The following is a 25,804-nucleotide window of genomic DNA, read 5'->3' as shown; positions in this document are numbered from 1 at the left end:
ACCCTTCAACCTAACTCACTGCTCCCCAAAATATATTTAAAATGTCATTAAAATAGATTGCATTCTGCACAAAGCAAGTCAGTGCTGTTAGTTGGGATTATATCTGTTATTGCCTAGTACTGTACTGAAAAAAAAACATTGCTTTTAATACACCCTGCCATGTTTCTAAAGGCTCAGGAACCGATGTCAGCTGAATATACTGGATGTTCAATCACTGCACCAAACACACTCTGCAAACTAGTCACCGTTAAAATGTTAGTGGCACCTTCCTGTATAATTTGCTATCACCAAATTGCATGCCCCTTGGGTCCTCTTAAAAGCTGAAAAGGAACGTATGGACAAGAACATGATATGATGACACCAATGTAAGAACATGATATGATGACACCAATGTTGAAGTGATTTAATTCAATGTTGTTACTATAAATGTGGAATTTTTTTCCCATGTTTTTAAATTTCATCAGGGAATCTTTCTAAATTCCTGCACGCTTTTCTTGGCATTTCTTTCAGTTTTTCATTTTCTTTCCCTTTTCCTTTCCTCCTTCCTTTGTCCCCTTCCTCTCCTTTTCCTCTTTCCTTTTCCCCTTCTTCTCCTTTTCCTTCTCTTTTTCCTTGTTTTTCTATTTTACTCTAGTTTGTTCTACATTTTGGGCTTTTACTATTCTCTTACTTTTTATTTCAAGAAAATTCTAGACATGTGATACAGTTTTGCATGCTTTTGCTCCTAATAATAATTACGGGCAGAATTTTGCACCCTATAAATTTGGGTGGATAAATTTGGTGTAATTCCACTGATATTAATGGAATTTAAACTGACATCAGACTCTAACCCTACATTTTAATGATTGATTTGCATGGTCTCAGCTGTGAGACAATTTGTCTTAATCCCCATTAAATCAGAAAACGAGTGTTTCTGACTGAGTATGCCAATCATTCTAGCATATCTAGTGAGAGATGCCACATGCTTTCTCCTGCTCTAGCCTTATTTTTTGACAGCTACTTATGCTACTCATTGTCTAATTGGGCCTGCCAATCCTCCCTGTACGTCCCAATCTGTCCAGCCCAGACACAAGAGTCTGAAACATTTTTAAAATCTGCATACGGTTGTTGATTACAAGAGATGGGGGGGGAATACAGCCTAGATGTGACAACATGCTTACTTCTACATGATTATTGTTCAGAAAAACAAAGAATTGCAAATATTAAAAGAAGAAATTACATTTGAGTACTTGGGCTTTCTGATTATAAGGGGAGGAAGGGTGCTACAGACAGAACAAAAGCCACATTTCCTTCTGAGACTTTGACACAGGCACTAACGGCTAAGTCCTGCCATTTTTTGCCTGCCATGCTGTGAAAGAGGAGGAGGTAAGACATCTTCCCAGGTAGGAGATTCAGCTTGCCAATGCGCCCTGATGCACAGTGTATGGTTTCTGGAGGAAGAGGATGTCCTCACACGTAGCAATGGCTGGTAGGTTGGGACCTGCTTTGCCTCCGTGCAGAGAAACAAGAAGCCCCCCGTGCCGGGTCCCGCTGTGAAATCCTGCTCGCCAACATCAGGATTCCCTCTGTGGAGGATACATCTGCCAAGCTCTGCTTAACCTTACGCTCGCGACTTGCCAAACAGCACGCCAGCATTTGGACTACAGTTTCTCAGTGGGGCTGGCAGAGCTCTGACATCCACCGGGATCTGGTCCAAAGCTCATGGGATTCAATGAAAAAAAAAAAACAACAAAAAAAAGGCCATTGATCTCAGTGGCTTTGGATCTGTCCTTTTGCTCATCTACTTTGATGATTTATACAACACTGACATGCATATCTCACTTCTGAAGCACACAGAGCACGTGGTTTTAATCTCACCATTTCCCTGGTGACAGGGAAGGAAGTGTGCTGGCAGCTAAGACACTGAAAAACACTCATTATTCTGTGCATTATTATTACTTTTTACTTCCCCACGGAAGGCAGAAATTACAATGAAAAATCACAAATGTTTTGTTTTACAGTCTTCGACTGCCCTTAAAGACACAGTAAAATATTACAAAGTGCAAATTTTTGGGTGTGTGGAAAAATGATGAGAATGTTTTGTATCAAAATGGGAGGTAAGAGAACTTTAACAACTAAAAGCCACCTTTCCCTAAGACAAGCTTAGAGAGGGAATCTTTCTCATTTACCAGGGAATTCTCTTTTCAGATTGGAAGGTGAGAACATTTCATCCTTGTGAAGTCTTCATTTGTAAAATCAAGATTACTGGGCCATTGGCAGCAGTGCTCTACTAGTTAGGCTGCTCCAGACCAAGTCCTACAGTAACGGTTGTCACAACCCAAACTTAAAATAAGTCACAACTCAAGATTCCTCGTGTCCTGAAGAGCAATTTCCAGGGGCAGCCAGGGTTTGCTACGCCGAGTTTCCGGCTGTCAGACCCAGTACCCCGTGCAGTTCTCCCAGGGATGCTCCCACAGCACCCAAGTTCATGGATCCAAAGCACCTCCTGCCCATCGGAGACACCCACAAACTGCCAGTCGCTTTCATAAAGCAGGAGGGATGCTTTGCTATATTTTTAGACTTTTCATTCCGGTCCAACACCTTTTTCCTTTGTTTCCTCACCGGCTAGTGTGATTTTTTCAGCACTAGATGTCAGTGTGGACTTGCGATAGCAGATTGCACTGTGTTTTTCCTTTAACAAGAGAGGAACAACTGCCATCCAGAATGAATCCAAGTCTCTCCAGCCTCATGATGAGCTTCCTACAAAACAGGTCTTTTCTTTACTCTTTGAAATCCACGTGGAAAGTGCAGAACTGCATTCTGTCCTTGACTGGGATTAATATGGCTGTAAAAGGGCCCTATCCATTTTGCGATCATATCATGTCTGAGTTAAAGAGGAGATACCGTGACTCCAAAGGAAAAGCTTTGTTTGGAAAATAATAGAGAAAAAGAAATGGTTCTGAATTATCTCGGTAAGTTGTGACTCTGCTAAGATAGTGTTGCACAGGTGCTCCACAGGGATGGTTAATCCTGTATCTAACAGTACTCATCTCAACAAGAACCTACAAAGACCGAGTCTTTGCATTCCTACTGTCTAGAAAGACATTGCATCATCTAGAAATGTTTTGCTGCACCAGACTGTTACAAGGACTGTTCTAACTTGAACCTAATTTATTATTTGCCTGGCATTTTCTGAATACTGAACTGAAACCAGCCTGGGGCAGAGGAACCAGCCAGGAAGTGTATGCTGGCTTTCTGAAGTGGCAAAATCACTGGTTTCTATCAGTCTCTGGGAAACATTTTGTTTCTTTAAGAAATTTAAGACACCAGTCTAAATTGTGAGTGGTGCCTGTACTGTTATGGGAGGGCTGAAGAAGATGCATGAAGCACCCTGAATCCCCTCGTTTTGCAAGCAGCCATCTAGAACAAGACACTGCTCCTCCTGCGCCTGGAGAAGTACAAATCAGGGAAGGCAGAGCGCAGAGAGGAGGAAACAGGTTCACAATTCTGATTTCTCATCTTTTACTTTCATGGGTTCTGGCTTCTGTCAAGTGGCTCTGAGCCAACACGACAGATGGAGCCTTTTACACCACCCTCGTGCTTGGTTTACACCAGGCGTGATGCACAGAAGCCGAGGCAGAAAACGCTTCTGGCAGAGAACGCGAAGCAGAGCTCTCTGACATTCCTCCTGACTCGGTATAGTTGAGGCTGCGATCTAGGCCTTCAGAAAAATCCAGTTAGGTGCCTTTGTGCTCTTCACTATGTATTAGTTAATAAAATATTACCCTGATACAGACACCAGTATGCCTTGTTCTTATACTTTAAGGTTGCTGCTGTCCCTTTGACTTCTGTTGCACGAAGTCACTGCAACACACGTGTGATTGCCCAAGTAGCTGTGCTTAAAAGCCTTATGAGCAACTACCTAGTGTGTTTTTGTTTCTCATTATTAGGCTTATCAGTAGCAGACGGTAAGTAGGAGGCCATAGAATATTAAAAGAATAGTGCTGAAAACTATCAATTGAAAATATTAGCAAATTCTGTGCAAAAATAGGGACAAAAGTATTTTTTCTCCTGGATTCTGAGAAGTTAAGGTGATATTTGGCAGATAAAACAGAACCTGAGAGAACACAAATTGTACTTGGCAAATCTAATGTCGCATGGCTCTACCACCTGCTACCATTCCTACATATTTCTCTTTGTTATTGTTTCTGTAACACTGTTTTCCATTTACTCACCTCTTTCTATAGATGTCTAGCATTCAAGCAATTAGTACTGCTAATGAAAGATGTATGCTGTGAAAGAGCTTGTCTGCAACCAGCTTCTGAAGACTGATTTACCTGCATAATATTCACTGTGTCAAGACTTGAAGTGCCTTCTCTATTAACTATCATGAATTGTTCAGATAAGGCTCTCTGAAGCCAGATGCCTCTCTAGGTGCAAAAGGGTTTCGTGGTCTCACACTCTACATTGCAAGGCAGAACAGTGTAATTCAGGAATTTACCTTGAAAGACTATCATTATTTCCCTCTGCAGAAGTAAGGGGAGGTGAGGCAATCAACAGTCCTCCCCCAGCTCCTGAATCCACATTCGTCTGGTAGTGCTGGGTGCTGATCTGAAAACAAGAGAGAGTAAACATACTTCCCATCTGTTAGTTTGTCCTCCACCCCCTCTTCTTAGAAATCACAGAAACAGAAAAATTAGCTAGATGGGACCTTTTCGTGTCAAGTCATCTACCCCCAGAGTCCTATACCCACAGATCTGTGTATCACACCTTGCCCAGATAAACACGTATTGATGTCACTTCATTTATGCATTGGTGCAAATACCTTCAGGGTAGATATGGGCATAGTCTGAGATGCTGTTTGTCTTCTGTCATTCCTGGAGCATATAATAAAAATGGTCTGCACAGGAGCTTCTGAAGACAGTGTTGGAGGGGGGGCTATAGATGCGTGAAAGGTGGGGAAGCTCGACAATGGGATAATTCACGCAAAGCTGATAACAAAAAACCACAAACAAGTAAAACCAACACAGTTTATTAGAGAACCAATAAGAACACTGGCCTGATTATGCAGTAAAATGGCATATTCATATAAATGGCATTTAGTATTGCATCTGGTTACCCATGAAGGTACTCAGTGGCTACGATAATGCAACTGTGCATTTAGAATAGCTCAGAAATTATGGTTAATACTCTTTCCTATTAAAATTGTTACACTAAAGTGTATTTCTTATAGTACTACTTTATAGCATGTGGTAATGGAGTGCACAGCACAAGTTGCCATTTATTCAAGTAAGTTATTTCCAAGTATTTCTTCCTGTGCAAAATGGTCAATCAATAAGTCCAGTCAAAATGTCAGATTATTTTTAAGAATATGTTATCTTTTCTGTGAGCATCAGTTTTCTCTAGAGGTAACTCCAGTATACAAAACACAGCATATTGTTTACAGTGTGATAGAAACTTCAGAAAAGCATAAACTTCAAACAAAAGATAGATGGTTTTAAACGGAATTTTTATAAAGCAAGGATAAACTTCCTTATCCTTGTAAGCATCACCACACATTTCCAGAATAATTTTAGGACCCAAATCTTGAGCTTTCTGAGCTGCTTAGTTTTTTTATTCCATGAAGACTGATCACAACATATGCAGGACTGTTTTCCATGCATCAGTGTAAGCATATGCATAAATCCTCATAGGGTTAAAGTCAACGTGTACAAAGAATTATTCAATGCAAAAAAAAAAAAAAAAAAAATCTAAGGTACTGGATAATAGCGTCTCCTACATCTTTCGAAACATCACTTACCAGCTGGAGATACACTGATACCAAAATATATCTAAAAAGAGGGATAAACCAGTTCTCTTTTGCTTCCTCTGAGCAACCGAACACTTCAGAAGTCTCTGTTTTCAGTAGCTGTGAAGAAGTGGTGTGCAGTGCTATTTATTTTAAACAGCTGACATATACAGTAATGTAAAACCTGCACTGATCTCTTTAAACCACAACGTGCACCTCCAGTTTGGTACCTGATCAATCTAGTTGCCCAAACCCTGTTAGGAGCCCACGAATTTATTATAAAATTAAGCTGTACGTTATGAGCATGTGCCATTGTTTTTCAAACCATTCTCCTTCAGAAATGAGTGCCTGATCAGTTCTGAACAGAATGTAAACCTCTGGCTGGCTTCCTTAGTTCAGGGTCAGATGCTTTGGTCAGAAATGAAACCTCACTTGAAACCTTGTTTCAGAATCCCTGTAAAAGCCACCAAAGAAGCATGCAGGAGGGAAGAGGGAGGATGATCTGCCTGCATAGCCCACTGTTGGGCAAAATTCAGACCCGTGTTCCATTTATCAGCACACATTTTCCAAAACATGCAATACTATGAATTTACAGCTAATTTTGTATGCTTAGGGCACACCTGACACCTGGTCTTTTCCAGGAAACTGGTCAAGAAACAAGTTCGTTATTTTCACTTGCTGATAGACAAGGTAGTGTAACCAGAACTAAAGAGGAGGTATGCAGCTTATAACAAAGAACACTAAGTACATTTGCCTGTCTGAACCAGTTTTTTTCCACTATCCTGGACAAGGAACAAGAAGGTTAGTTCCTATTTTGTGCTTATTTAATTATGAATAAGATTCCCTAGATATGTTTCTACAGGAATAATAACAGCATTCACTCATAGAGGCCTATAGAAGTAAATTTTTACATAACTATCTGCTTTTCATGCAGTCCTTGGATTTGCGGAAATATGATCAACAGCAAAATGTTCTCCTTTCTCTCTGCACTGTTTCCTCTTGTCACTGGTTATCTTCTATGCTGGGTAGGAAATTGAAATTTTTATGCAAAGTACTTCTGGAGTGTATTAATGAACAAATGGGTGGAGATTACAGTGCCAGGTGCTTGCCTCTACAAGACTTGATGGCTAGTAGACAGTCATTTGTTAGCTGAAATGTTAGCTTGAAAACCTAACTGTACTGTTGGCTATATAAAGCAAATTTCCATACGTAATAAAATTTCTACTCAACCATTTATAAGAAGGACCATGAAGGATGGAGGGGAGAAAGATGGCTCAGAAGCATGTCACATTGCTTTTCTGAAGATGTAGGTGTTCTTTGAGGTATGTGTCCTGTTTAGACTCACACTTGATAGTGAGAGCACTGCAAATATATGTCCTAGATGCAAACCAAAAACTGAAGCCCGCTGCAAAAAGAAAATCACATCACAGTGGGAACAGCCATGCTCTCTGAGAAGGGAATACAGGTTTTCTGTTGTTGTGACTTCCTTTCTGTAAAATATTTTATGCTGTTAAAGGTAATTTTCTGATTGTAAGACTGAGTAACTGTTAGGATGTCTTGAGGGCTTTTTTTCCCCCCATAGACTTTATAATTTAATCCTAAATTGAATAAAAGGCTTTTCACAGTCAACTATAATCTATATTTAAGACCCACTCAACTCTTAGATCTACTGTAAAGAAATTACAAAAAGTACTGTGGTACTGTGTAGCAGTGTACTATTTTCAAAATGTTGTTTATTCTAGCAGCTGACCAGCTCCACTAGTACTTCAGAGTGGAAATTTTAAAAACTCCAGAAAACTCTGAGCATGCTGTCCTCTAAACTGGCTCCGATAGGGCTGAACATGCCACAGGCATTCTGTGAGCGGCAGAAATTATGAGTCATGTCTGCAACATCCTTTGCCCATGAGGATTCTTGGAATCTAGCAAGATAGAAATTCCTACGGTAGCTTTCCGTTCTGTGGGAACATTAATAGGATCTGTATCTTCTACACAACTGCTTATTTACTATACTGTTAGTGTCTCTGAGAGATTTGGCTGAGGCCGGCGAAGGATTTCAAAAGTAACCAGTGGTAGAGAAGACAGCATATTCACACTGATTTTCTTTCTGTAGGAAACTGAACTAGAAAATGCTCGTGCTTGATCTACCTTGGGGTATCTACCACTGCTACCAGAGACTGCAGCTTATCATTCACAAGTAGGGATGGCATACCTTGGGATGGCAGATTATACACCCCAGATGTCTGCCCGGCACCCCGCACACAAAAGACCAAGCTGTTCATAAGACAGCTGTGGAATCACTGCCTCTTCCTGAAACCAGCAACGGTTTACAGTAGCATCCTCTAAACAGGGTTCAGATTATTCACAGACTGGCTCAGCTGTCCAGGAAAGCAGTGTCAGAACAAAGAGTTTGGGCTGGTCACCTCTGCCATCCCAAGCTATGGTGCCTCTTCTTGCAAATCGAACTAAGCTGCACTGATGCCAGAAAGCGACTGCATGCAGTTGTAATATAGATGGCAAAAGAAGGGGGAAAGGGAGGCCTTTGCACCTGTTCCTATTGGAGAATAACTATTAAAGACACCATATGTGTATTTGTAATGTACATGCTACATTTGTACATTACATATACATAATACATGTAATAATTACACATACATGCAATATGTATAGTACAAATGTTACATAATACTTTGTATATTAATTAAGGTTTTGATCTGTTTTATCATATTAATTGTAAAATAGCTTGGCAACTATGCGATTGTGACACAGGCATGAAGGTAGCTGGAACCCTTACCTAGACTGTATGATGGACAGTCCCAAGATAGTGCATAGCACTGCTTCATGGCGACATACCCTATCTTAGAGCAGATGATAATTTATAAAAACAAAGTTTACCTTGGATGACAGATTGTAGGAATCATGTTCACATAAATTCAATGTGTATGACATTCAATATCACATAATTTGAAAGAACAAAATAATTTTATGTCTCTGACCGTTTTGTCATGAGCAAACCAAGCCTGTTATCCCCATTGGTATAATTCACAGGGCCAAAATTTTCGGCTGTTAGTCAATCCTTGTATAAAGCTCTCGTCAATAATAACAGGTGGTATTTTTCTCTGAGCGAGAGACCGAGGTCTACAGGATTTTCCTATACCGCCTGTGACCAAAACGTTTAAGAGATTTTCATCCTTCTTGTCCAGCTTACACCCCCCATATACCACGAGAACCGAGACCCGCAGCAAACCGCCCGGGTTGGAAGTCCCCTAACCCGGGAAAGCTCCCGACGGGGCTAAGCGGCCCTTGCACCAACCACTCCGCCAAACCCAGGCTGGGGCAGCGGCGGGCCGGGTTTGGCCCCTCAAGCCGGTGCGCGGCCCAGCCGAGCCGCTGGCAGCCGCGCCCGCCCGGGGGAGTCCCGGGGCGGGGAGCTCGGGCATCCGGGCGCTTCGCTGCAGCGGCAACGGCAAACCCAGCAGCGGCGCGGCAGGAGGGCCACCCTTCTTCGGGCGGGCAGCGCCCCGCGCTCAGTCACCCCGCTCCGCTGCGGCCGCTCCTCTCCTTCACCTGGCGGGATTCCACACTGAAGCGCGGCCCCGGGGGGGGAGCCGCCGCCGCCGCCGCCGCCTCCTCCTCGCGCCCGGGGCTCGCGGGCACCGCCAACGGCCGCCCCCAACAGCCGCCGCGCGCGCCCAGCCTGCAAACCCCACAGCTCGCCTTCTGCCGGCGGCAGTTTGGCTGTTAACTCCTTCCTCGCCGGGGCGGCCGCTCCGGTGCCCCGCGGGCTTCCCCTGCCAGGCGAGCAGGCAGCCGAACCCCCCTCCCCCCCCCGCGTTCCCTCCAGCAGGTTCTCTCCTCGGCCCCGCGCTCCGAGCGACCCCACCTCGGGGACTCTCCCTCCCGTGAGGAGTGAGGCTGGTAGCCCCCAGGGCGGCCTCGCCCAGGGCCCGCCTTGGCGCTGCCCCCGCACCTTGCGTGAGGAGAGGGGCAGGAGGCGGAGCGGGGTGGGGGGGGAGAAGGAAGGAGAAGCGGCAGCGGCCCCCTGCCGCCTGTAACCGCTCCCCATCCCGCCCGCTGGTGCCGCCCCCAGTATGGCGACACGGTAGAGGAGCGGCTGCGCCGGGGTGACCGCCCCCTCCCGCCTCCCTCGGCACAGGCACGGCGCGCCGCGGGCGAGCGAGCGGCCTCGGCGGCGCTGCTGCCGCCGTTGCCCCCCACAGGGCTCAGCGGCGGCGGCAGAGGAGGAGGATGGCGGCGGCAGTCACGGTGGCAGCGGGAACAGCAGCAGCAGCGGCGGAGCCGAGCGGCCGCGCGGCGGGAGCCAGCACCGTCCCGAGCAGCTCATGGTGGCGCCCCAGACCCGCGAGCAACGGCCGCGCCGGGGCCGCCAGCTGAGCCGGATCCCGGCGGGCGGCTCTCCCCTCTCGACACCGACCCACCGAGCGACCCGTTCCCTTCCCCCGACGCGCCCTCTCCCCCCTCCCCGGCGCGACCCGCGCCTCGGATCGCCCCCGCCGGGGCCGGACTCCCACCGTCCCCGGGCGCCGCGGGGAAGGCGGCGGCGAAGGGCACCGGGCAGCGCCAGGCGGCGGCGGGACCATGGGCGCGAAGCAGAGCAGCCCCACCGCCGCCAACGGCCGCACCCGGGCGTACTCGGGCGGGGATTTACCTTCCTCCTCCAGCAGCAGCAGTGGCGGCGGCGGCGGTGGCGGCGCTAACGGGACCGGCGGGCGCTCGGCAGGCGCTGGCGGGCGGTACGCGCACCTGGCGGCGGCGCCTCATGCCGCTCCCGGCGGCGCGACGGCGGCAGGAGGAGCGGCGGCGGCGGCGGCGGGGGGTGCCGCGGGGTCGGCACCCCGGAGCAGGTCGTTAGGGGGGGCCACCGCCTCCGGGGCCCGAGCCGCGCAGTCCGCCTTCAACATCCCCCACAGCAGCGGTCCCTACGGCTCGCAGGACTCGGTCAACAGCACCCCGGAGGAGGGCGGCCGGGAGCGGCCCGCGGGGGGCGGCGGCGGCGGTTCCTCCGGCGGGCCCCGGCTAGTGATCGGCTCGCTGCCTGCTCACCTCTCGCCGCACCTGTTCGGAGGTAAGGGCCGGCGCGGCGGGAGGGTTTAGCCGCCTCTCCCGCTGTTGCGGGGCTGGGGGCGAGGGGTGGGGGAGCTCCTTCCCCGGCTCCCGGCCCGGAGGTGGGACGGCTAATGAATCATCACTTTGGGGAGAACGGCGGCTCTTCCAAGGCTTGCGCCCGCCGGAGGGGGAACACGGTTTGAAGGGGGGGGGGGGGTTCAAGTCAGCCGTCTCCTATTGTTTGTAACGAGAGCTGTGGAAGGGGGAGGTTAAAAATGAAACGAACCCCGCGGCGGTGCGGTCGGGACGGCGAAGAGGAAGCGGAGCCTCTCCGGCCGGCGACTTCAGACTCTAATAGCTGTAATCAGTGTCTGTGTAAATACTCTTGCCTACTACTTACATAATTAGAATTTAATTGGATCATGTGTCTCCGCCGTTTATTCTAAAATCGGACCAAACCCTTCTTTAAGGCACTGATTAATATGTGGTTGATACTTATTCCTCTTTCTAAGTTCTCGGTTCTCAAAGTCTCTTAAGAAGAACAGAAGTTAAAGTAAGTTTCTTTGTTTATTTCCTCCCCAAGAGATGAGTAGAGCCGGCTAGTTGTCCGTGTCGCTCAAGTACAGGCTTGCAGCACCGGTACCGTGTGATCTTGAGGATGTACTCTTGAGGCAGGAGAAACACTCCGCTAAACTCTGAATTAACCAAGAAGCTGAGGCCCTTTAAGAGGCGTATTAAAAGTGGAGCAAGTTGTCATAGCTTTTTGTCTCTCCTGTGATACTGAGATGAATAGGACTGGTATAGGACTTGTGGTTTACTGCGTGTGTTCTTTACCTTAAAGTTAAAAATCTGCCTGTAAGTTGCCAACTGCTTTCTAAGTTGCTGACTACTTTCAGTACTGCTTATTCTAAAGGTCATTGTTTAAGTCAAACATTAAGGTGCAAGGTGACTTTTTTAATGGATCCATTCTCTTGATAATTCTAATGTGTATATATATATATATACATGCATTATAATCTGTCTAAATACTAAGCAACTTCCCCAAAAGCTGTCTTTTGGGGAAGAGAAGGCTAATGTAAAATTCCTATGTTTCTGTATTTTAGTTAATCCATTTGTGAATACTATTTGTAGCAGCCTGAGTTTTCTTCTTTTCTGTAATGCAACCTGTTTTTAACTAAAGCAGAGCTCTCTTTGGTCTGACCCTTATAGGGGTGTGAGAGGTTTCTGTCACGTGGCCTGCCACCTATATGTCGTTGGTGTGTTGACCTGAACACAGCATAGCTGTTACTTCCTAGGTCTAAAACTGTTTCCTCCTAGCGCAGTGGTTGAATATTAACAGAAAGCTGTCAAGACCTATTACGATAAAAGAATATTTGCCCTTAAGAAAGAAAACATAACTGTTCTCATAGTACCAAGCTGCTCAATAGGAGTGCTTTGTTGCAAGGATGTTCATTATGCCATCAAGGTTACTTGTGGGGGAAGAAGGTGCGTGCATTTTAGTGATGAAAGGATGCCTTACCACAGAGTACTGTGCAGTTCGTGCTAAGCACAAGGGAATCATTAAAATATGTAGCCAGTTGTTGCTCAAAGGTAAAACTTTTTTTTTTTTTTTTTTTTCCTCCTTGCTTAAACATCATCTTTCAACCTGCCTTGCTGCCAGGAGGGAGTGGATTAAATGTAAATGCAGTGATGAGGATCAATAACCGTCTGCTTATTCAGATGCATGAAGGTCTCTTCAGAATAACTCTGAATTTGATCATAATTTTCTATAGCATGTACTAACCTATTAATTGCTGTACTAGACCATATCTTGTCTTTTGCAAATCTCTGAAATTGGCATTTTAAAGAGGATATAGGCTGAAATGATGCAAAGCTTGTTGCTTTCCCTGGTGAGGAAAAGTGCCAGGAGAGGTACACTCTTTTTATCTACTGACTAATAAATGAGGAATGCCATATGTTAGGGGTTTGAGTAGCAAGTTTCAAAATACACTGTCCTTATGTGGTCACAAGAAGGTCATGAATCTACTTGAGTCTTCTCTTCTAAAAATCTTAGTATTTCTTATTGGGATGAATAACTGTTTAATCATAATACTGCAACACCTGTGAAGAAGGCCTCACTTGAAACATTATTCTTTTTTGCAATTTAAATATTCTGTGGTATCAGTGATACATTCTACCACATCCCATTGAATGTTGGCCTCCTTATTTAGTTGCATGCTTTGTGTTTTCTTGATTCCTTGTACTAATTGGATGCTGGGAATGAGTAGCCCCACTGGAGATCATACGTTTAGTAGCATCAGCATGATGAAAAATAACTTGAAGCATTGTTTTTGTCCTGATGGTAACTAGCTCAAGCTTGTCTAGGTGTGGTATCTGGCATTTATCTTGTGTATCATAAGCATGCTTGAAGTCCCCTCCCTTGTTTTGTAACTTGCAAATTAGCTGAATTGTTTCCTTTTGTATTGAAAACTACCCAAATTAATTTTGAGATTTAGCATAGCAATTTTATGAAAATTAAAATAAAAAAGAAGAACAACTTCCATAAGTTGAACCGAATCTCCAACTGTTTGTTTTTAGGCATACTGCTTGGCTTCATCAATCAGTGACGTGGGTGTTGCATTTATTAAATTACTGTAATTAATTTGCCATTAGTGAATTTCACTTTATTGTCACTTTTACTGAGCAGCTTTGCATACTGAAGTAATGTATAAATACTCTCTAGTGTAACATACATAAATCCATACTATGCTTGTTAATATGCCATTTGAATGAGAATACAAAATGTAGTATGTCATTGTATGTTAACATATTGGAAAGTATGATCAGTTATTTACTGTGTTCCTTTAACAGGAAATGCAGTTAACAGCAGCCTTTCCTGCCTGTATAGGTCTGATGTTTCTGTCTGACCTCAGGCTAGTGCACCTTTATCATCAAAGTACATAGTAAAATGTACATCAAAGTACAGAGTAAATACTGCTCTGTAACCTTAGTCTCATCTCAGGGAGAGTTCAATTCACTGAATAATTGGGGCTTTCATCTCACAAAACCAGAAATATATATGTGTTTAACTTTACGCTGCAAGCATGCCTGGAGTAGGCTTAGAGCATTAAGCAGAGCGAGACCCAAATTCCATAAAATCTTACGGCACTCCCTGATGCAGAGGCCAAACTTGCACATGACATTCAAGCTTTCTTGCAACACAGTGCCAAGTTCCAGCTTCCTTTAAGGTGATAACACTGTTATCGGGAATTTTGACCAGTGGTTTCCCGCTCTGTTCCGCAGTGAATGGGACTTCCCCTCTCTCCCAGCCCCAAAGTAAATATTCTTACCTCCTGTTAAGAACAGCATGTAGAAGAGTTGGCCCTGAGATCCATAGTTAGTTTTTCCACTGTGTTTTTAGGTAGTAAGTATTCCTGCGTAGACTGTCAGCACTGCAGCAAAGCTACTGCTGTAGTTACAATACAGTTTGTTTTTGTCAATGATGCTTACAGCAATTGGTTCAGATAAAAATGGACTGTCTTTTGGAATTTTCTTTGCTTTGAGTAATTGCTGTTGTGTTACATCTGTCACTTAAAATGTTGACAGCTCCTCCGAACCCACTTCATGTTTGTGATCCTGTTTCTGGGTGGTCACAAAAAGGAGAATTCTAGGTGAAAACACTTACTATAAGTATCCTTCTGCTGTTCAAATTTGAATCTCTTCTTGGGAATATTGTTATACGATGAGAATAAAGCCTTTAAATATTTTTTGTCTTTAAAAGTCTCTTAGGGAAGAATATGTAAAAATTCAACTGAAAAGGAGCAGAAATGTTACATATTGAGTCTTTTAAATTTCCACATAATTTCTTCATTCAAGTTGATTGAGCAGAGGCTGTACAAGTATTATACAAAATCTGTTTGTGTTATATATGGTAATACACAATTTTATATGATGTATTTATAGAGAGGTTTTTAAATACATAATGTTGTCAGATACAACTGTTTACAACTTTCAGCCCTATGTCAAGACTTGGAGTAATAATTTGGAGTTTAAGTTGCATCTATTCAGTTTTATTAGGAGAAGAAAGTTTGTTACATTCTTCTCAAGCCAAATAATGATCAGGCTTTTTTATGAATTATTTTACAGTGCAGGATTTATTGCCAGTTACTATGTTACAGTATGTAACATTGTAGCTATGTTATAATAGCATTTGTTTGTAGTAAAAACTGGTAGAAACATTAAAGGAATTTTTCACTCTATAGAAGAAAGTTCACAGAAACCTCAGATTATAACCTGAATTACTCGTTGGATTGTGGGAGGCAGATAAAAGTAGAGGAATGATGTGAAATCTCAAAAAAGAAGTTTTCTAGACATCTCACAAACTGTCTAGAAAGCCACATCTTGTTTTGTTTTCCATCTGGTCTGTTTAGTTATATGGTACATTTGAGTATGTTCTTGACATTCACTTCATCTTTCTCACACCTTTGCAGGGGGTACGACTATCTTTTCATCACTTCCATGCCCTTCTCTCACAGTATCACACAAGTACTATTGCTTTTAGAAATCATGAAACTCTTAAACACTTCAGACTTCAATGCTGCTCCTGTTTTGCCAGTCAAAGTTGTAGCTGAGGTCTTTGCCCCCTGACTTGAGGGAAGTGTTGGGAAGCACGCTTTGCAATGAGACTATTCGGCTATCCTGTGTGTGAATCATATAAGAAGCAGCAAAACTTGCTATTGTCGTTTCAGTCTGTACACCTTGGTATTGCTTGACATACCTTCTTTTCCTGGCAGTTGGAAATTTTTTTTGGATGTTTGAGGAAGGCTAGTGAATCTTTGATACAATATGTATTTCTCTAAATTACTTCCTAACAATTCAGAATGAGGAAACAGTGCAAGGATTCAGTGTAATAAAAGCTATAACTTTTCCATACAAATTCTGCCTTTTTTTTCAGAGGTATGATAACACCGCTATTTGCTGTTGCGAACACAAAAAAAATCTCATGTACATTTTCAGATAGTCTTGCTGTTCATAAGTCTTCCAAGGTGCAGAGCAGTGAAAGCTAAGAGGCTGTCTCTGCTTTGGTGTTTTGATTTGTTTCTTTTCACTTGGCTGCACCAATGAAACACAATCATATCTATGCTTGTCCACTTTGCAAAAATGAGAACAATAACAGTGAGAGGCTGGCTGAAGTCTGCTGATTGTAGAAGAAGGTTAAAATGGAGACCAATGTGGGAGCTGACAGAAATATAAACATCTCTGTACATGTACAGATAACTTCACAACAACCACAGACTGGGGGGGAAGATAGATGTGAGCCTCATTTTCCCTTCAGTTATAACTATGAGCTGACTCCAAAGTAAGAGAGAAGAGTCACTTCAGCAGCAGTTGCTGAAGATAAGGGAGGTTTTGGAAATGTATTATCATTGCATTAACCAAAATACAGATTGATGAATCCAATGGGCTAGGAAAGCAGACCAAGGATAAAGTCTATTGATAGGGAGTTTCAGAAGAGGTGTTCTGACAGATGAATTTGAGAAATCCAGTCCCTTTTCAGGGTCTTGCTGTTCCTGTATTTAGTGGGCTCTTCTGTTCCTGCATACATATAGTGGGCAGCATACAGTTCCTTGTTGGCAGCAGAGACATAAACTCTCCTAACGAGTGGATGGGAGACAGGAAAAAGAAGCAAAAAGTCCACCACCACCACTGACCTGCTCCAGCTTAGTCAGGAGGCTGATTTTAGTCTCAAATGCCACATATTTGGACAAATGAGCTAAAAGAACTCAATGAGCACTGTTTGGATCTTCTGGTAGTACTAGTGAAACTCATGGGAGCTGTGTTGGGTTTCCATCAGTTGAAGAGGGAGCCAGGTCTCTGTGATGGTGAGAGGCTTGGGGCACTGGAGTAAAGACTGAGGCAAGTGTTAGAAGATCTTTGAAGCAATTCTTTTTTCTTCTCTTCCTACTGCCTGGTAAACAAAAGGGGGTAGGAGAACCAAATAATAAAAATGGCAGTACTACATTTAGGGGAGAAAAGTAAATAGTTAATGGTCTGAAGAAAAGGAAACAGCCTAATCGTAATGGCATATATAAATATTTCTTTTGGCTATCAAGACAGTGATAATACCTGATTGAGCCTTTGCAGTGCCAGTTCAAACAAAGGCTTTCTCCTTTACTGTCTTCTGAATACCAAATCCAACTCTGATATCTTGACAGTGTGCCTCTCCTCATGTTCTCTCACATAATTGCAGACTAGTCTCCAACAACCTCCCAAGCAATTTCTTTGTCTTATAAAGAAAGCCTTTTGTCACTGCTAGAAATTCAGCACTATTTTTAAAACACATTGCCTACCCATCTGTTTGGGTAAGTTCTCCTCTCCTGTTCCTGCCAGCTGCTCATGGAAAACTTCATCGTATAAAAGTTCTTGATATACTGTCCTAGCCTTGCATGAAACTTTTAAGTTTTGAATAATGTTATGAAGGGTTTTGGGTAGGTTTTCCCTGCTTTTGCAGATGTATGAACCAAATTTATATTATTTTCAAGATTTTTCTGCTGTCTACTGTTCATTAATGGTTTAATTAGTTTCAGGACAGATGTATGGTCATTTCTACAGATAGTGTTCATTTACTGTAGTAATGGAACGTGTTCTTGCAGATGTTAAAACTGTGAAAAGAAACAGTGAGAAACCTTCAAATGCTCTGAATTTTTATTTTGGAATTTCTTTAAAGACATGCATCTTATACATCAAAAGAAAGCAATTTGTGTAAAAAAAAAAACATGTTACCTGAGTAAAACCAGAACAGCACTTCATAGGCATCCAGAACAGTGTTTTTGCTGTCTACTCTCTGGTTAGGTATTTCCTAAACAAGTGCCTATGTTCCCAAGGCCACCTTTCCTTTGTATATGATCATCGCGACTTCCATAAGGATTTCTTGGTGTGAATCCAGAGCTGTCTGGTGTCTGTTGTTTGGTAGGCTTCAAATTCCTGACACTTGCAAAAATGAGAGGATAAGCCATAGTAAGAACGGAGCTGGTTCTCACTTTCATTTGGCTCATGCTTCTGTTCCTTGCTTGGAGATTGCATAGTGTTGACCTGGAGAGATCAGGAAGCACGCAGAAAAATCTTGTAGGGCTCAGGATGTCTGACTACCTACCAAAGAGAATATGAAGCGTTGTATGGGATTCGATTCCATTACTCTTAGTCTTTAGGAACTGACCTACACGGGTGTTTTCTTCTTCCTTGTCTGCTCTGTCTAAAAATCAGACCACCACAGCGTGTGAATAGTCCCCAAAGGGTGGGTGTGCTGCATACCATTATGGATATTTTTAGTAGATTCTGTTTGCTGACCGACTTAGTGTGCTATAAATACAGAGTTCTCATCTGGCATGCACTTTGTATGTCTTCTAGTAACTTATAATAAATTCACCTAAGAATAATGGCAAGAAAAAATGAGCTGTTACGATACGTTTGGCTTTCCATACCAAGTGTTATTTATATAAAGCAATTGTTTAGCAACATTTTAACTGTAAATGGCTTTTCAAACTAATGGTGTTCCAAAACACTTCCTAGTGGAGCTACCCCATAATTAGTCCCTATGTCAGATTGATTTATACTGCAATTTCATTACAGATTTAAAAATTGAAAGTGGAGTTTTTAGATATGAGAGGTTAGTTGAGCATCTGAAGTAGTATCAATGCTAGTAAATAAGTCTTTGTTATGTCAGTTCTAGTGTGTTGCCTGAACGTGCATAAAGGCTATTCTGCGGGGAAAAATGAAGCTTAAGTTATGATTCTCCTGGAAAACTTTTTCATAAAGTGTAGGTGTATATACGTTTGCTTGAGTTGAAATATAGTTAAGGCACTTACTGCATTTTTGAAATTATTAGGACTCAATGCAAAAAGAGGAGGGACCCATGTCTGATTAAAATACAAATGCATCTGTCTTCAAGTATTGAGTTTGACACAAAACTGAAGGATGAGTTCTTGCTGAATGGTACTGAGCATAACCTAAATGCAGTTCTTCTGTGCTGTGAAAATAAAAACTGTCATAGTGTACGCTAACAGATATGGCCTTCATGACAGGAATTTAAAACTGGCGAAGTTTTCCATGTGCAGCAAAAGAAAGGTCTGCTTAGAAGTGCTTTCTGCAGATTGCTTGAACACACAGACAGTATTTTGAGAATCTTAAAAAATTTTCTTTTATAATGAAATCTAGAACAATCTAGTGATAGTCTTTCGGAAAACTTAGAAAATAAACTATCTCCCTGCCAAGAATCCTACATAGTTCCCTGAAAATCATGTCACCTTTGAATCCTGACTACCTGCAGCTATCAGGACTTTTATTTCTTGTGGACTGAAGAACGTCACTCCTCCTTGATTCTTTAGCATGAATATGGATTGAACTTCCATTATGGGGAAAGATCTAGCCTGTCTTGAGAAAATGCTGTGGCCCTACCAGATAGAGCAGAGCATCATCAGTTAAGCAAATTTCAAAGAGATAACGGTGGACAATCTCCAGAATATAAAGAACAGTGACAATAGTAAAATGTAATTCTCTATAGTCGTTTATCTGCTTTCACCATGAGGCAGTCCTCTTTCTTGTCATTGTCTTTGCTGCATCAGTAAGGATGAATAGAATAGCCTAAAGTAAGGATGACTGAAGTAGCCTAAGATGCCAGACTTGAGAATTTGCTGTCTCTTTTCTGGGGTGTTTTTCTGTCCTTTGAGAGTAATGAGTTTAAAATCACACCCCTGCATTCTGAATGTTGGAAGGCATAGAATTGTCTAGGTTGGAAGGGACCTTTAAGATCATTGAGTCCAACCGTTAAGCTGCCAAAATCACCACTAAACCATGTCCCTAAGCACCACATCTGCAGGTCTTCAAAATACCTCCAGGGATGGTGACTCAACCATTTCCCTGGGCAGCCTGTTCCAATGCTTCACAACCCTTTCGGTCAAGAATTTTTTCCTACTAGCCAGCCTAAACCTCCCCTGGTGCAACCTGAGGCCATTTTCTCTTTTCCTATCACTTGTCACTTGGGAGAAGAGACCAACCCCCACCTCACTACAACCTCCTTTCAGGTAGTTGCAGAGAGTGATAAGGTCTCCCCTCAGCCTCTGTTTCTCCAGGCTAAACAACCCCTGTTCCCTCAGTTGCTTCTCATAAGTCTTGTGCTCTAGACCCCTCACCAGCTTCGTGGCTCTTTGGTCACGCTCCAGACCTCAATGTCTTTCTTGTAGTGAGATGCCCAAAACTGAACACAGCCTCACCTATGCCGAGTACAGGGAGACAATTACTTCCCTAGTCCTGCTGGCCACACTGTTGCTGATACAGGCCAGGACGCTACTGGCCGCCTTGGCCACACTGTTGGCTCATATTCAGCTGGCTGTTGACCAATACCCCCAGGTCCTTTTCTGCTGGGCAGCTTTCCAGCCACTCTTCCCCAAGCCTGTAGCATTGCCTGGGGTGGTTGTGACCCAACTGTAGGACCCAGCACTTGGTCTTGTTGCATCTCATATGATTGGCCTCTCATACAATTGGCCTTGGCCCATTGCTCCAGCCTGTCCGTATTATGCTTGTTCAGCAAGTGGCTCAGGGCTCCTATATTCTCTTAAACTGGATAAGCATGATTCATCTTCAGAGACAATTTTGATGAAGTGTCCTGAAAGGCAGTATTACTGAGTTCAAGTGTGAAGTGTCCAAATACACGATTACCTGTGCAACTTTCCTCCTAGAGCTCAATTTTCTCATTGTTGTGATTTTGCAACCTTAATGGTCAATTAGAGTTGGTTTGAGTGTTTTGGTTTGTTTTTTCCCCCTCTCGTTATGAGTATAGTTGTTAGAGGTAGTCAGATCAGTGTGGATAGATATTTGTTTCCTTTGTATAATGGTAGTACTAAATATATTACAAGTAGATTGTTTGAGTTCAAAACAAAAAAGACCTTGCTTTTTGTTAAAGCTCTATCAATCTGTTAATGAATTACAATTCCAAAATAGTAAAACATAATTGTAAAACTGCTTCGGTATTTTTTAAGTGCTGCGTAACAAAATAAATTACCTGCTCCACCCATGCAAAAGAGCCATAAGGCTATTGCTGGCTGACGAGAAATGATCTAGTAGAACAGCACGTGAATGAAAACAGCATGAAATTCACATATGTAAAAAGGCTGCATGTCATCAAAGAAGCACACTTTGAATATCTAATTCAGCTGTCCTAACATTTGGATACTATATGACTTAACATTCAGATACTAGATGACAAGCGTACAGGCATTGCCTCGATTCTTAAGGACGGAATTCAGTCCTTTAATTGTATGTTTACTACAGCTCAGCCTTGGATTAGTATATATCCAAATATCTCATATCTGTGAATTTGTGTATTTTGTAAGTGATAACATTTTCAAAGACAGATGATACTGGGGTTCTTTGTAAACATGGGTTTGAAAAAACAAAGTATTTAAAATGCTTTTGAAGTAAAATACAATACTGAAATAGCTTCCAGTTTGGAGGAAATACAGATTTCGTTGCTAGCATAATAAGCCGTGTGCTAAAATAAACTTTGGTTTTCATGCACTTGATAAGACTAAGATCCAGTGACAGCATAAAACTAGAGAGTGGAGGAAATGTTCCTTGCCAATGTGGGACTAGTTCTGCTGCAAACAAAGAAATAAGAAGGCTAACACAAATAATGTGTTTTGTGTTGTGCAAGTGTAGGGGATGATGCATTCAGCCCAGGTTATTCTCCTTTTTGTCTCCACTGTGCCCCTCCAGTTGTAAAGCACACAGTTGTGCTCAGCTGATGAAGTCAAAAGGAAATTATGAACATTTTTGGAGCTGGGGGGCAAGAGTACCTTCTGGTGGGCTGGGTATATATGACTTCCATCTACCGGTGTGCAGGCAGCTAACCTTTTAAATGTGTTTAATGATTGCACGTTTTGCTTTAAAGCTTTATTCAGAAGAAATGTTCAAAAGAGTTTTAAGCTCAGGTGATGTTATTTCTCGTTGTTAAACAATTTAATATGTTGGGGAAATCTGTTGATTTGTGAAAAGTGGGCTAGAATTAAGCTTTATGAAGACCGCTTGGGCTGACAGCAGTGTTGAGATTGTTTGTTCCTATCCACACAGGTAACGCAAGTTTATGAAGTTATGGAACCTGAGGTCATGGAGTGGTTGTCAAAAAGCATTCTAGTTTTTAAATGCTGGCCAGTATTGATTCTCTTTTAGGGATTGGCTAGCTGTAATATTTTATCAAGGTAATTTTGACCACTGGCTAAATAGTTTGGTTTGTTTTTTTTTTTAATTGTTAAATATTAGACCTTTTCATTTATTTATTTATTATTATTAAGTGACAGAGCACAAAATTTTCAGGACCTCTGCTGCAATCTTTGCTTTTAGTAGTGCTAGAAAAGTCAGTAGGAATTAACTTCTGTAATTTCTTTCAACTCTTAAATAATTTTACTCTGAACAGTCTTTATCAATGCTAAGAATGACTTGCTTTATATTTGTTGTAACAGATATGGCAGTCTTTCTCTGCAAAATACTTGCTTGTGTATGGCTGTTGCCTGATTTTTAATAGCAGATTAATGATACTGACCTGCATTTTAGCTGAAGTTTAATTTACTGATGAAAATAATTGCATACAGATTTTGTATTTTATCCTGGTATTTTGCTGATGAAAAACATGTACTTAGCTAAGCCAGAAGTTGCTAAAAGCATCAAAAAATGAAGTGGATCCCTGCTGAAGTGTACTGGAGAGGTGGTTCTTGTATTTTGCTATCCACAGGTTGTTCCTTCCATCTCTGCTGTTCCACCAAGTGTTAAATGTTAACTAATGAAAGTGGCAAGTGTAGAGTGTAATGTGGTGTTGAATGAGAGTGTAGCATGGTATTGACCATAGTTGGCATTTCAAGTCTGAAAAGCTGTACAGCCATATTGTTGTTTTGGTGGTGCTTCTGGCTTGCTAACTATGCTGAGAAACGGGGTGCTGGGCTATGCCACCTTTTAGTAATGGAAATTACTCTAGCTGTAGCTGTGATGTAATGAGCTGAGAATGGGAGACCTGAAGGTATTCTGGTCTAGATGAGATGATATCAATTTGGGGATCTTTCTGATTTTCCCCTTGTTTTGCCGTACAAATACCTTAGCTTGCAAAAGCAATGCATAATTTGCCAACGGGAGGAAGCCTCTTAAATGCTTGCAAGTAGTCAAACGTCTACTTTTATTTAGCTGTAATATTTGTAAAATGTGCATTTTACAAAGTGCAGCAAAATACTAATTATAAGATGCACCTCTAGGGACTTTTATTTTTGCTTCCTTTTCCCATTGTGGATTTGGGCTATTAATGGGCTGTTTAACAGCTGTGTCCAATGGCAGCCTATTCTTAAATGTAAAACTTTGTTAGCTGTAGCATGCAAGCATTCTTTGAAATATGGTTAAAAGCAAATGTTTATATTCAACATGTGGCTGGCCTGACACTACGTACAAAGATGCAGAATTAAAATGAGTGAAAAGCATAAGCACTCCAGGAAATGTTAATCTCAAAAGAAGTCCTCTGAAAAGGATGCTAAATTTGTAAGCAAGAGAGAGGAGGGGGGAAAAGTCTGTATGGAATGGTGGTGTTTGTTACGTTACTCTGACTTAGAGGGAATCATAATGCATGGATACGTGTGCTGGTACAGTTGTTTTTCAGTCTCTTAAAACTATGATTCTGCGAACAAAAAAAAGCTGTAAAGCTGTGTATTTATAGCTTATTGAGAGCCTCTCCTTTTTTTCTTCCTTTTCTCTGCCCTCTTGGTGTTTTCTGTGCAGATGAATCATCTTACTTGCAACACCTGTATTAGTAACTGAAACGCTATTGGAAACAAAAATAAATCTGCAGAGATACTGATTCAGCTAGATCTTAAAAATATTCCTGTTTAAAAAAAATCAGTGTCTTAGTTTTGGACTTTTTTCTTGTTTTTTTCCCTAGAAAGACATAATTTTGGGTATTAGATTTTATTTGGATTTTAACTTAGTTATCCTAGTTTTATCTAGCCGTAAGTATACCTGTAGGGTTAATGAAGGAGTAATGCTGAAGAGAAACACTGAAGTAGATAATTGGCTCTGTATCAAAGAGAGGCCATTTTGATGAATTTTTTTATTTTAGGGTATCCATTTTTAGGTATTTTCTTGTTTCCAGTTTTTCCAACTTGAATTGCCCCAAACTTGAAAATTGTGATGAAACTTTTTTCTTTCCATTAGCAGTACTCTGAAGTGCACACAAGTTAAAACTGATTTAAGTTGCCTCCTCAAAGGTCTAACTGAGTAAATGTGCTGTACATACTGAGTAAATGTGCTGTACATCCAGCACAAGGCATTAAAGCCTGGAACTCAAATGTCAACATATTAAATTCTAATCCTATCGGTTTTCTGTATATGCCTTACAGACTTGTGAATTTACAAAAATTACACACTTGAAATTTTTCATGTCTGAAATAGAATTACATATAGAAATAGGAAAGGAAGAAAAGCCTCAAGTCAGTACCTTGTTTTTCTTGCATTTTCCCTATGGTAGTTTCTCTCTGACATATTTAGCCTTGTGCTCCTTCAGGCAGTGATGATAAATGTACTAAGTACAATGTTTTTAAGTTACTGGTACAGCTAAAACACTGAGGACAGCTTTACTCACGTCACAGAGTCTTGCACATGCAGAACTTCTGGTTTAATCACAATTCTGCCTTGAAGAGCATAATCCTGTTTGTCAGGAATTGTTGTATATAACTGACAAGAATTCCCTCCTCTGCTGGAGGAAAGGAGCTCTTTCTGTAATCTCGATATTCACATCTTTAAACTGTTAGATTTGTAGTCCTTTGCAGAAGCTCCTAAACTGCAAGCTAATTTTAATGGTGCTTTCCTAACCATGAAAGTTAGTGAATGGTGTGACAGTTGAACCCTATAACTGAGGGTCAGGAATATCACCACAAATACTTGTCCATAGAGGATTACGTATAAAGGAAAGATACTTTGTCATCTATTACAGTCAGTTATTGCTGTATGCAATACTTAAACATTGCATGTTCCTTTTTCATACAGTGTGTTGGAAAACAACAGGCCTTGCTCTCAGCATTATAAATGAATGTTCATGTTTTATTTTAGGTTAGTAGGCATGCAATGTCTTTTCCCCAAAACTTTACACAAAAGGGGTTACAAGAACAGATTTAATTCTAATGAGTGATGTGTGGGTGAAAGGCTCTTTTTGAAGAAACCTTGAGGTTAACAATTCCTTCCTGGCAGTGGAATGTGGGACCAGCTGGGTTTAGCCCATTCCAAGCAGGTGATGTTTATCTTTTCTTTCTTAAATTCTTAATGGAAAACCATCTATTTCTTTGGGTATTTTATTTTGACAACTATTTTTACCATTGGAAAACTTCCTAATAAGAAAATTACTCTTTCTGTTTCACAACTGATTCCCAACTTTGAATGCAGAAATTTGAAATTGATGCATTTTTATTAATGGGTAGTTCTTTCTTCATTACAAATGTGAAGGGCTCTTTTTTGCTTTTTAATTGTACTTGATGCTTTCTAGCTATTAGATACAATTTCAGCAATGTATATAGCTTTGAAATGTAACTGAAAGGGCATTCATGGCACTGTTACAGTTTAGTATCTCAATTTTTATATCCACTTACTTTGGATTAGGCTTGTAGAAAGCTCTAATTTGCTAGGTGTGTCTGACGAAAAAGGACCAGGGTGGTAATGAAGCAGATAACATTTAGCAGTAAAGGAACTGTCCTAAAAACTTTAAGTTGCTGTTTCTGTCAGTGACTGTCCGCCTAGTCAGGTTCAGGAGGATAGATTGATAACATTATTCATTAAAAACAGACTTAGGTAGAGAGTTATCTGGTATTACTATTTGTGTTAGCTAGTAAACTTGAAACGGTTTCTTCCTGTACAAACAAGAAAGCCAGATGCAATTATTCTTCAAAATTCAAAGCATCTGATTGGGCTGTGAAAAAC

At 41.9% G+C, this 25,804-nt stretch overlaps 2 protein-coding genes across 2 annotated transcripts in view; both read left to right on the top strand.

The window, feature by feature from the left end:
* The window catches only part of RPL14 (ribosomal protein L14), a 291,729-nt gene that overhangs the window by 112,745 nt on the left and 153,180 nt on the right, over positions 1 to 25,804 (top strand). The gene's annotated exons all lie outside the window — the stretch shown is intronic.
* The window catches only part of ZNRF2 (zinc and ring finger 2), a gene marked incomplete at both ends in the record, with an annotated part of 56,726 nt that continues 41,285 nt past the window's right edge, over positions 10,364 to 25,804 (top strand). Inside the window, one exon of the mRNA XM_082478957.1 lies at positions 10,364 to 10,850. Within this exon, the coding sequence (XP_082335083.1) occupies positions 10,364 to 10,850 (487 nt within the window). The remainder of the gene's footprint in view (positions 10,851 to 25,804) is intronic.

Source organism: Vanellus vanellus, assembly GCF_965231255.1.
Source record: "Vanellus vanellus genome assembly, chromosome: 2".
Taxonomy (NCBI): Eukaryota; Metazoa; Chordata; class Aves; order Charadriiformes; family Charadriidae; genus Vanellus; species Vanellus vanellus.
Note: the sequence above shows the minus strand (reverse complement) of the source record. Positions and strands in the feature narration are given on the sequence as shown.